This window comes from Toxotes jaculatrix, chromosome 16 (genome assembly GCF_017976425.1).
Source record: "Toxotes jaculatrix isolate fToxJac2 chromosome 16, fToxJac2.pri, whole genome shotgun sequence".
Lineage (NCBI taxonomy): Eukaryota > Metazoa > Chordata > Actinopteri > Toxotidae > Toxotes > Toxotes jaculatrix.
The window spans coordinates 16638905-16651295 of NC_054409.1; the positions used below are offsets into that span (position 1 = coordinate 16638905).

General features: G+C 42.9%; 1 protein-coding gene across 3 annotated transcripts; it reads right to left on the reverse strand.

Moving 5' to 3' along the window:
- Positions 1 to 1200: 1200 nt before the first annotated feature.
- On the reverse strand, positions 1201 to 12174 carry sapcd2 (suppressor APC domain containing 2). 3 transcript variants are annotated; one of them, XM_041059753.1, is made up of 7 exons: positions 12138 to 12168; positions 11167 to 11980; positions 7232 to 7365; positions 3756 to 3902; positions 3298 to 3399; positions 2989 to 3108; positions 1201 to 2894 (listed from the first exon to the last, which is right to left on the reverse strand). In XM_041059753.1, exons 2-7 carry the CDS (start codon positions 11954 to 11956, stop codon positions 2766 to 2768), a joined length of 1422 nt encoding a protein of 473 aa, XP_040915687.1. In that variant the 5' UTR covers positions 11957 to 11980; positions 12138 to 12168; the 3' UTR covers positions 1201 to 2765. The 3 variants fall into 3 exon arrangements, with proteins under 3 accessions (XP_040915687.1, XP_040915688.1, XP_040915686.1); XM_041059754.1 differs by having other exon boundaries at positions 2989 to 3105; positions 11167 to 12174; XM_041059752.1 differs by having other exon boundaries at positions 11167 to 12174.
- Positions 12175 to 12391: the final 217 nt, after the last annotated feature.

Genomic DNA, 12391 nt, shown 5'->3' on the forward strand with positions numbered 1-12391 from the left:
ATTTATTTCTCTTTATTGTACAGTTTGCTTTTTGTTAAAAGGTGAAGATCAACACAGAAATGTCTCCACTGGATAACAAGAGCTCAGCAGGTTTGACTTGGCCGAACTACTTAAAACACTTTTTAAATGCAAACTGTCCTCATGCAAAAACATATATGCAAATTTAATATACATTTATCTGCCTCAAATTTTGCATTGCATTGCATTTTGCAACCAAAAAGCTTTTTACTGCATGCACAAATGAGGTAACAAGACCAATGCTGAGCTAACAAATAAATAAATAAATACATACATACAATGAATGAACTGGCGCAAATCTCATTCACCTTTCAAATAAATAAAATATATTAACAACTAAGACACAAAATTCATTTGATGCAGAAAATAATGTAACACGACTGTGAAATATGGGGCTAAATAAACAGCTAACTCACCAGATTAGCGCGTTCAAAGAGAAAACCAACACAGCGGCCCTGCCTGCGGTCCGCACAGGTGCAGAAAGTTTCCTGATAAAGTCCTGAGACTAGCTTCATGTCACAGCGCGTTTCGCCTCAAATGTCTTCACTGGCTGTCCCACAGCGACTTCCAGGGAGGAAAATACCTCCTTTTTTACTGCAACTTTGAAATATAAGCAAGTTGTTTACAGGCTGCAAACTTTTCTCCACATACGTCGTCTGAGGCGAGCGGATCAAACATGGCGAACTACTGGCTAACATGCATGGCGAGCTAACATGGCGCTCGATACGACGAAGAAGAAGCACGTACGGCACACGTACGTGCGTGACGTCGGAGTATTGCTATAGAGTATATGACAAAACTAAATTAGTAAAGTAGTTGAGCACTGTGAACTTAAAATAACTAATTTGTATTCATGACGCAGAAAATTAGAGGCAAATTAACTTTTTTTTTGTGATTACGACCCATTTAATTTATCAAACTTTTACTGTTCAGTCTTACAGTGTAGTGAGTCACTGAAGGGTCCCGTAAAGTGTTACTGAAACTTTCCTCCTTCAGCAGACAAATGTGAAAACGCTAGTGTCAAACGACATATACATCATTCTGTACAGCAGAGCTTAAATATGCATAACTCAAACACAGCACACAACCAGTCTGAGCTGTAAGTTGCTTATCTCAGGCACTGACTTTAGATTAGGTTCAGTGCAGCATTGTAAAGATCGCAATTAAAAAAGACCACAGAACCACAGTCAGCACCATTTGGTCATATTTATTTTTTTAACATATCCGCAGAAGTCTTAGTGCTCTTAATACAAACCAGAAGGAAGAGTTTCACTCACACGTAATGTAGTTTGAGCAGCAAGAAACATACAATCAAATAAGTGGGAAACAGACGTCAACAGTATATAACTATGTTATGTGCAGACATCCCAGCAGTACCGTACAGATCCATTATAAAACTACAATGTTTTTTTTTCTACCACCACCCACTAACTAAATATTTTTATTGTAAACTTGTGGATGGCTAAAAGTTTTTTTTTTTTTCAGTTTAGTCTAAAGTCAACAGTTTCCAGGCTGATCCTGATAAAAGGCGACGCTTACAAGGACAAAATGGGTTTTTACATCTGTGCTAATGTTTAATCTCTAGCTTCCAAACAGATCTCTTCAGAGGATAAATATTTTATAGCTGAAAATATGACCCATGCAAAGAATCCACTGTAAAGACACACAGGGATATAGAACTAGATAGCCAAAGTGATAATTTTTGTTCGTTTTTTTTTTGTTTGTTTGTTTCTGACATGACATCAGAACATCTCCCAACTCCATCACATTCACCGTCTACCATGTTTGTCCTCCTCAGCTCTCTTCTACGTGCAAATGTCCAAACGTCTCTCATCGTCTCTGTCATGACATCTCATTAGCTTGTAAACTGTCCTCCTGCCTCTGTCTGGCTGCAATCTTAAAAAAAAAAACATCTCAAAATTCATGAAAAGTCTCAACATTTAACATGCTATTATAAAATACAGTAAAAACTATTCCTCTCAGCCATTCTTCTTTCTCAGTGTTTAAAATTAAAAACCAGAAAGCAAATGTCAGGTAAACATTATTATTAATTGACATTAAAAGGAAGGAAATACTAAAAGACATGGGTAAAGTGTATCTCATAATGACTGAGATCAAAGTACCAAACTTAAAAGATTTAAACAAAAATGTAATTGATAGGTCACAGCAAGCAGATGCATCTAATTTGTTTTCATTTTAAACTGTAAGAATATGGCATTATTTTCCAACAGAAACCGCCCCCCACCCCCATCGTCCAATTCCTTTTTGGACCACTAAGTTAAAGTTTACGTATTTAAAGCTGCCTGTGCAGTCAAGCAGAAGAAGAAAAACAACAGTCTTTTGGGAATGGGAGTGGAGATCTTGCAGATGCTGCAAGACAAGGAGAGATGGGATCTCACGAGACCTGACTCATTTCTTGATAGAGTTTTCAGTCTTTTCAGCTTGGTGGGACTGCCTATGAATGTGAAGGCAGCAAGTAAAAGAGCTTTTCAACTTAAGTCATGGGGGAGTGTTCACATCTAGGTAGTGCATGGTTTGGTTTGGGGTGGAGTGGTGACATGTTGCAGTCGAGGGTTTTGTCATGGCTAAAGGTGCGTCACTGCCACAAATGGTCAGTTGGGTAAACAAAGAGTCAGCTTCAGTCTTATAAAAGTTTGCTCCAGACCAGCGCAAATATGTCCATGCTACATCATGATGTTTCCTAGAAACACGGTGCTGTTATGGAGTTGGGTGGAGTGTAACTGTTTTCAGATGAAGGTGGAATCCATGGTGCTGGTGTCTTGAGCGCTGCGGGCTCGAGCCTCAAAAAGCTGTTTTATCAAGGCCGATTTCTCCTGTTCCAGCTGGGCGATGCGCTCGCTCTTCTCCGTCACCTCCTTGATGAGAAAAGAGAAATGGGGTGAGTGTCACACATACTGCTAAAGGCTACGGTGACTTCTACCTGGTGGCATTCTGTAGGCTGTGTTGAACCTGTGTGAGAAGTCGGTTCTGGTCCTTCAGTCTCTGGATGGCTTGTGGAGGAGCAGGAGCTGGAGGCTGGGAAGTTGCTGAGAGCACTGCAGTCTGAGCACTGCTTGAAGGAAATGACTGCTGGGAAACAAAGAAGAACTCATGTTACATATCATCTTTTCCAGAAATTGCTTTTGCTTTTTTTTTCATGGTAAAAAAAAGTTTACTTCAGCACACTATTATATAATCCTATGGGTGTTTTTCACCCTGTGTGGATTTGAAAGCCAGCTTTAAAAATTTTATAGCTGTCTGTGAGCAGTTAATACTCACCATCCCTGTGCAGGAAATTAGGTCATTAAGGCACTGGTTGACTTCTTGTAGTTTGGGAATGAGAACATTCATGCGACTCTGATTGGCTTCTGTGAAGAAATCCTATGAGGACAGAACACAGAGACAAAATCAATTCAAAAAAGCCGTTCAAGGTCTGAGAAATGTCATGGACAAGGCTTAGCTAAAAGGAGATCAATTTGAAATAGTAATTAAAGATTTGGAGAGAAAGTTACATGACTCAGACAAAAACATAAATGAACACTAGCTGGTACTTTGCACTGTCAGGTGTACCCAAGCCCCCCTTAACCTGCTTCATCTAGCTATACAGTTAGCAATTTTGTTTTCTGGATTAGCTTAGTGACAATGACAAACTGAACTGACCAAACAACAAACTACAACAGGCTGCATATCCACTAGCCTTTTAGCCTTAACAGTTTTAGACCGATGCTTGAACTGACCGTGCAGTGGGAGCTCTGGCCGACCTGCCGCTGTCTCTCTGTGACATTGTGGATTTGACCCTGGTACCAGTCTCGAGCCCGCTCCACCACTTCCAGGCCTGCCAGCAGGGAGTCTTTCTCCTGCTCCAGCTCTTTCATTTGCTTCAACTGTGTGAGTTGAGGGATGGTATGTTGAAGGAGAGTGAAAAGAGGGGACAGGAAAGGGGTGAAATGGTGGAGGAGGAAACAGAAAGATTCGATTAAGAACAGACAACAACAAACCAGATGTCGCAAAGACCCAAAGAAAAGAAAACATTTAATTTTCATATTTCCCAATCCAATACTAAGGAAGCTTTCAGACTGCTGCCAAGATTAAATCTAATCACTGATTTTGGGCTGCCAGCAGTCTGCATGGTAGATAAACTCCCATGTTTTCACAAGGGCATCTGCAGCAAACTCTTTTGTGTTGGTGGAGACAATGGCGCCATACCAATTGTGCTGGACTCTCTCCCATCCTGAACAATGTTTAGAGGAGCAATCAGTCCGAGCGTCATGGCAACCGAGCAGCAACCTAAGAATGGGGTAAACAGCGGACCCACTTCAACTAAGGCCACCCCCAGTGTGTATGTCTGTGTGAAAAGAAGGAGAGATGTGTGTGTGTGTGAGAGAGAGTGTGTGTGTGTGTGTGTCGGTGTGTGCACCCCAGCAAGGCTGCATTGAGTTGTGCTGACCAGGCTGTCCATGCAGCACACTGCCACAGTGCAGGCCTCATTGCTGGCATTGAGCCACCTGGTGTGTCATCTTTCTATCCACCCATCGCTCCATCCCTCCGTCCCCCCATGTAGCTCAGTACATTCCACTGATCATCAGTCACACACCAGGATACATGACGCGAAATTAAACTAACAGAGGACGACAGATTTAAGAGACCAAAGTTAAATCCTGTTTAACATTCTTCTGCTCTTTTCCCCATAAAGCTGATGACAGAGAGAGTACACAGGGGTGGGGGGTGGGGGTTCAGGGGAAAAGGAGGGTGTATGGGGTCCGGGGTCCGTGTCTAGAATGAAGCCTGACCCAGTGTCAGGCTGCATGAATGTGTGGTGGGCCAGAGGCAGGAAAACCCACCGTAAAAAAAGAAAAAAAAAAAAAGAGAGAGGGAGCAGCGAAGAGAAAACAGAGAGAGGGAGCAGAACAACAAATGGCTGAAAGGTTATGGAAAAGTCTGTGCATGTATGTTCGTGTGCTTTCTGCTGGCTGAATGAGCTGGCACGAATACACGCAGCAACTCACATACAATAACATGACACCCATAGCACAAGCTTTTTAGCTAAAAACACAAAGAACAACATAACAAAACCTTGAAGCTCCACAATACAACAGCTGGTCAGAAGCAACAAAACAACTCCCAAAGTCTGTAAAACAAGGGCAGTTTAGGGCTTCAAATATAGGACTGCAACTAATTTTTACATATTAATCTGTTGACTGTTTTTCTGATGAGTTGTTTGATTGTTTAGTTTATAAAATGTCAGGAAATAGTGAGAAATTCCAAGGTGATGACTTGAAATTGCCTGTTTTCACCAACCAACAGTAAAAAAAAAAAACAATATTTAATTTAGCCTCATATTAAGGAGATAAAAGCAGCAAAGTCAAAACTAAAACTAGGGAATATTTGGTGTTGTTGCTTAAAATCGATTAACTGACTAACCACAATCCACGCCCCAAAGCTCCGACAACACTTCAACAGCTATATGAAATGTTAGAAAACAGTAAATCAAACTCTTCATTTTGCTTGCTTTACCTAACAAACAGTTCATAATCCAAAGATGTTCAATTTCCACTAGTATAGAATAGAAAATGAAGTAAATCCTCATGTTTGAGAAACAGAAACCAGCAAACAATTGGCCGCTTTGTTTGAAAAATAAGTTGAAACATTCTTGTCAATTTTTTGTCAGTCAAATAATTGGCTAATCGACTGCTCATTACAGCACTAGTCCAAACCCAGAGGCTCTACAACATACCCACAAAAAAGTCCCTAAAACAGGCACAGATAAATACGTTTTAATATCCTGAGCAACACACACCAGTTCCCAGCTGCTGTATCTGATCACAGCTTTTTATCTCTTCAATGTGCCTTAACTGTTACACTTAAATATCAAACCAACCTGATGCATATCTTCAAATCCTTAAATACACTCATTACAGAACCAGCTCAAAGGCTAAATTTAATTTCCTCTATCCTCAACAAACATCTCTCCCTCCCTGTCTTTCACTCCCTCTCATCCTACTCACCCAGAGGAAAAAGTGCAGGGCCTTGCTGCTGTAGAGGCTACTGCTGAGAGGGATGAAGACAGTAGTGTAGGCAGCCCACACAGCCGTCCAGGCTGGGCCGGGCCGGCCGAGCGAGTCCTCTACTTCTACCAGGCCCCTGGGCCCGACCCGGCTCACTACCATTAGGGCAGCAGCGGGCCAAGTCGGCCTGGGTGGGAGGGACAGAGGGAAGGGGGAGGAGGAGAGGGGCAGGGAGGGAGGGAGAAGGAGGGGAGTCGGTCAGTCAGCCTCTCCAGACACAGAGGCCAAGGGGAAAAGAGACGGAGACGGCGACACAAACAGGGAGAGAAGGAGGGAGAGGAGGCGAACTGGAGAGAATGAGAAATGGTGAGGCAGGGGGAGAGACAGAGAGTGAGAGGAGGCATGAGCTCGGGAGTGGAGGTGGGAGGGGCAGAGTGAGGGGGGAGACAGGGGGCACAGGGATGGGAGGGGAATGTGGGGCCAATGGAAAGTGAAATGCAGAAGAGCCTGCACTGGAAACTTTTTTTTTTACATTTTCCTAGTATTTTCATGCCTCAACTATTTACTTTTTGACATAAATAAACTATTTTAGGATCTTTAAAAGCCTCTATCCCCATTATATAATCATCAATCATCAAAGTTTCATGTCCAAACCTCTGTCTCAAAGTCTTTACCATTGCTCCTCTGCTTTCACCCAGCTCAACACAACTAGAATGATAATAAACACCTCATCAAAAAACCCTTTGCTCAGTGGTTGTCACATTTCGTCAGTGCAACATCACACAACAGCTGCAACTAAAGACTATTTTTATTAAGGATTACCCTGTCGATCTAAGAAATGTCAGAAAATTCTGAAAAATGTCAGAAATATCTCAGAGCCCAAAGTCACATCTAAATTACAGTTCCGTTTTTTGTCCGACCAACAATCCAAAAACCAAAGTTATTCCAATTCTGGTTATATGAGACAAAGAAAAGCAGCAAATCCTGACCTTTGAGAAGTACATTTGAGGGGATCCACAGCAGACCCACTCATCTTTATGTCATCCCAGAATCTGATTTATTGGTTATTAATGGAAAACTTTATATCTGTAAACATAATCACTGATATACAGTGGAGCGTAAGGCTACAGCGCAGTGTTTATAAAAACACTTGGCAGGGACTGTTTGTGTGTGGCCGTGTGTGTGTTTGTGGGTGTGTGTGCACCAACCATGCCGTAATCCACTCCGTTGGATATGGTATGCCGCCTCTGCTCTTCCCGACTCCGCCCGTGTCGCCTGGAGCCGCCAGTAAATCCTGTTGCTGATTCGCTCTGAGATCTTGGTAAACCTGATTTCACAACACCTAGGCAAATGTCAAACAGACACATTTAATCAGTTTCAACACAACACTGTGGTCTGGAATACATTGTGTAATTACTGCAGTTTTGTTTGTCCCCTGCTGAACATAACTATGATGAACAGTATGGGTAAATAACACAATCGTTCATGAAGACGTTTGAAAATATAATTAGGCAATGAAATTGTTCAAATTTATGTCATGGAATACAACATACTTCTGACCACTATGTACAAGTTTAACAGCAAAGAAGAAACAGTTGTAAAGAAAGTCTTAAAGAGCGGTTTTGCAGGAGGCACGCAATGACACATACATGCTACACATAATAATACAGTATCGCAAATTATGCCTCACTCAAACAGCCAAACTTTCAGTCAAGCAGTCAAGCTGACCCAGCAACAATGCAAATGTATTGCATTTTATTGCTCAAAGTCAGTCATCAACAGAAAAAAAAAAACATTACACACATTTCATATGTTTCTAAATCGCTCCCTCATCTAGCAAACGTGAGATTAAATTTTACCGGGCAAAACACACACATCTATAGACAGACAATAAAATGAAGAAGACTTGATACAGGGAAAAAATATATGATTTGCCCTGAGATGCATTTGGGTTCCTAGTGTGTACCACCGGAGGGAGCTGTACTCTGCAAATCCTCTGGTGTGAACAAGGCAGGATGACTTTTATCACATGGAGCATACTGACTTCAACACAGAGTGATGATAAATGCAGGGAAAACAGCAATACTGAAAAGCCCTCATTAAACTTTAATTTGTTTAAATGTGCAACTAATTACAGTCCCTTGTTTGACTACTTGGATGAATTCAGTGGAGCAGAAGGAAATATGTGAAGCATCTGAGCTCGGGGCTATAAAACACAATGTAGAGATAGTATCTCTGAAATCAACAACACACTGGATTAATGTTGTTTTGCAAAACTCTAAATGCAAGGACCTTGAACAAACTGTCAGGATTTTCAATTCTGAGAAGTGAGATGGACGAACAGCAAACAACAGTGTAATAAGCAAAGTGAGGCATTTAGAAATTTAGTAAATACCACTTTAAGTTTTTTTTGTTGTGATGAGGAGAAGAACAAAGAAAGAGGGAGTGTTTTTATTGAGTCAAACTTGGGTTTGACACTTTTATCCACTTATGGGTGGTCAAAATTTCAAACTATAGCATTTTAAATTCGAACATCTTCGATTCCACGACAAGTGAACACACCCCATCTGCTGATGAAGACCATGTGATATGTCTGTCATATAACAAGGTTTCTCTGCTCACTTCTCACTCAGCTCTTCTTAAATCTCTGCTCTGCTCCTGTATGTGGGGAGTTTGTACATTTATCTGTGTTTATCTGTCTTCCTTAACAGAGTTAAAACACATGCAGGTCTGATGAAGAGCAGCCTGTTTTCAAGCTGTCTGAACTGAGAGTAAAAACCTGTCGCTATTTTTCTATGGTATTTTCCGTAGTGCTTTCCTGGTATCAACTATGCTATTTTATCATTGTCAGATCTTTGATGTAAGTGGATACCATTCCCGTTTCAAAAACAAAAGAGGAGTGTGGGAGAGAGAGGGAGAGCGCCAGAAGTTTGTTGTGCTGTCCAGGGTGTTGGGGAGGTTTTCACTGTTGCAGTGATTCAGTGAGCCCTGGCCTCTCTGCTGTAATCTGGCCTAATCCAGCAGGGTTTGGCTGCATGTGAGATATTACAACATGGACACTGCTGGTCCGTCTGTCAGCCTGTCTGTCTGCACTATGTGGACAAAAGTATGTGGATAACCACACATTACACCCATTAGTGATTACTGACCATTTCATAACAAAACTATGTGCATTAATGCACATGCAGCTATAGCATCAATGCAATCTTCTGTTAAGACTCTCCACAAGATTTTGGAGGCTGCAGGGATTTGCTTCCATTGAGCCATGAGAGCATTAGTGAGGTCGCCACTGATATTGCGTTATAAGACCTGGCTCGCAGTCGTGGCAAATCATCCCAAAAGGTGTTGGAAGGGGGTGAGATCAGGGCTTCGTGCAGGGCATTCAGGCTCTTCCACACGAAACTCAAAAACAAAAACAAACAAAAAACAGATCTTTGAAGACCTCCCTTTGTGCACAAGGGTGCTGCCATGTTCTGATAAAATAAGGGGCTTCCCAAGACTTTTGCCACAAAGTTGGCAGCATAATAAAAAGTGGCCTAAAATAATCACTGCATCATTAAGTGTTCCCCTTAATTGAATTTAGCAGCCCAAATCACAAACAGCTGCTGACCAAAAGAACACGAACTACACGAAGTACATGAACTTTTGTATCTGTCTGTCTATTGCATCTATCTATCCATCCATCTAACTATCTGAAAACACAACATCCTTAGCACAAGTGGTGTAGGCAGTTAATGCCCAGAGGGCTCGACAGAGAGAGAGAGTGAGAGTGTCACTCTTATAGCTCCAGACAGGCCTGCCTGTATAAAGATGAGGCAAACTCGACAGACTCCAATTGTGTGTGTGTGTGTGTGTGTGTGTGTGCAAGAGATAGAGAGGTTGTGAAGGGACTCTCGTATGATTGTGAGAGGAAGAGGAACAAGAGTGAGCCTGTATGAGAGCCTGAAATGTATGAACAAGATAATGAGCAAGCAAACTGGGAGTTTCTCTGCAGCGGCTCCTCCAGCCTACATCCAGCACCCCAGGGAAAAAGTGAACACATGAACACGCACACAACTGACAATCGCCCCTAATTAGAGGGCAATCGCAGGGATGACTATGTCCTCCCTCCACAAGCCAGACCCTCAAGGTGCATAAATCTCTGCAGGAATTTCTGACATGATCTCTGACCTGACCTGGGGTTAACAACAGCAGTTATTCAAGTGGACACCCATCTTTGGAGCTGAGGGCCTTAAAAAAAGACCTGTTTAAGTTGTGACACAATAGTGATACCCGAGAAGCATGCTGTCAAAACAATGAGTGTTGTTCACCTCTTCTGAGATTAAGGCAAAGACTCCCCTTTAAAGTTACCATTTTTAAAACTTTTCCAACTCCTGCTGATTGACAAATACTGATAGGCAAGCACTATACAGACATTGTGCACTTGTGTGTGCTACATGGATCACTGCATCCAATTAAATTATAATATGAGATCGAAACTGGCAAGACTGGAGTGGACATATCAGCTCAGTTATGCATGCAGTCAAATGGCTTGCTCATGGGAATTTAGTCTCAAGTATGTTCTGTTCTGTGGTCTGGTAGGTATTCAAGGATGCAGTAGCTCCATTTCTGACTCACACCCTCACACACATTCTTTCTGTGTCCAGATAAGATTTTGTTATTGTTTCAGATCTGCAGCAACAGGAGCAAATTTGCAAACTGAGACACAAACAGACATAAATTAGAAATCCTTAATGTGGGTTGGGACTACTGAGAGGTAAAAACTAAAGCAAGAATGTTGCATGAATCTTTGACAAAGAGTAGTGCTGAAGTCAGTTATTATAATAATCAGTTATTCAGATAAAAAAAGGATTTGACAATAATTTTTCTGATTATTTAGATTGTAAATGTCGAAACAATGGCTGGTTAACTTTCTCAGATGTGTGAATGTGCTGTTTTTCTGTTTTATATCATTGTAAATTGAATATCTTTAACCTCTGCTGAGACAAAAGCATTGAAAGACAACAACTTGGGCTTCGGGAAATTGTGACGGATATTTTTTACAAATCCCTGACAGTTTATAGCGTTAATACTAATAACTCTCAGCCTCTCATACACTCCCATTCAAACATAATTTTGAACTACTTTAGAAATGGTTACTTACTTGGTCCTTGGAGCTGCGGTGACTCCAGAGCAAGCGACTCAATGGACCTGACACGGCTCTGCTGGGGCTGTGTTGGTTTGGTGGCATGGCCCGGATCGGTCCTGTAACACCCTCCCTCCGGAGCGACAGGAATCCGCTCCAAACTCCGCCCGGACCTCTCAAAGCCCGCGCTGTACCTCGCCGGTCCACACGCGGGGTACCCGGCGCCCTCCTCCAGCCTGACGCGGCTCTGGAGGTTGGACGCCCGATGCTGCTGGGTGTTGGTCACGTTGCTCGGCCCCAGCGGACGGACCTTGTTCTCAACCCGGGTGCCGACGCTACATGTGGACAGAGGGGCGGGTTTCTGGTGCTGCTTTGGAGCCTGTTGCGGATGAACGGCAGCTTGGGCCTTGAAGTGGGAGCTGTTCTCTGGGTTGAGCATGGAGTACCGCAGCCCCGCAACAAACCGCTCAAAGGTGAGGCAGCCATGCGGTGGAGTGACCCTCCTGAGACAGCCTAGCACCCCGCCGGGCAGCTCTCGGGTGTCTGCGCCCTGCCAGCGGCTCTCGATCTCCGAAATGTGGACATAGCCCCGTCCACCATCATCCAAAATGTCAAAGAGCGTCCTCAGGCTGTGTAGGAAGGCTTTGGGCAGGCCATCTGTTGAATACTCCGTCTCTTTTGGCTGCATTTTGACAGTTTTAAAGCGCTCTGCCTTGCCTTGAAACACTTCTTTTCTTGGCTCAACTCTGCCGTAAATCGCCGACGTCCCGTTCAGTTTGCAGCCACGGTCAGTCGCTATCAAAGCCATGGAGGTACTGATAATCTCCACTGACTAATCAATCAAAAACACACCAACACCAAAGTTGGCTAACTTTATATAAACACACAGCTGAACATGCAGAGCAACACAACGAATTGTCGCTCATTGAGTAGCAAAATACATGTCTTTAAAATGATTTTTAGCCTGAAATCAATCTATTTTTTTTTACCGTTTCGGCAGCCTACCTTCCACCGATACTCCACCGCTCTCTGATCCATACTTTCCTTTTTCTACCGAGGACCGCCCTTCAAACGGCTATGCGCGAGCGTCCCGGGACCAGCCATTGGCCGCGGTGTGCACGAGCTCGGCGCTCATTGGTGCAGGCCTGAGGTGGGCTCCAGTTTGAGTTGTGCTTTTGTTATTACTGACGCTGCAGAGACGTTATTCATAATATTATTATACTCCCCTCCTCTTAATCAGAAA

Bases quoted from the DNA above. Each gene is read 5' to 3' on its own strand.
- sapcd2 (XM_041059752.1), bottom strand. From the start codon at position 11,956: ATGGCTTTGATAGCGACTGACCGTGGCTGCAAACTGAACGGGACGTCG. The intron at 3,400-3,755 runs GTCAGTTCAAGC...CTGTCCTCATAG, and splicing joins GCCAGAGCTCCCACTGCACG to GATTTCTTCACAGAAGCCAA. The intron at 3,109-3,297 runs GTGAGTATTAAC...TTTGTTTCCCAG, and splicing joins TAATTTCCTGCACAGGGATG to CAGTCATTTCCTTCAAGCAG.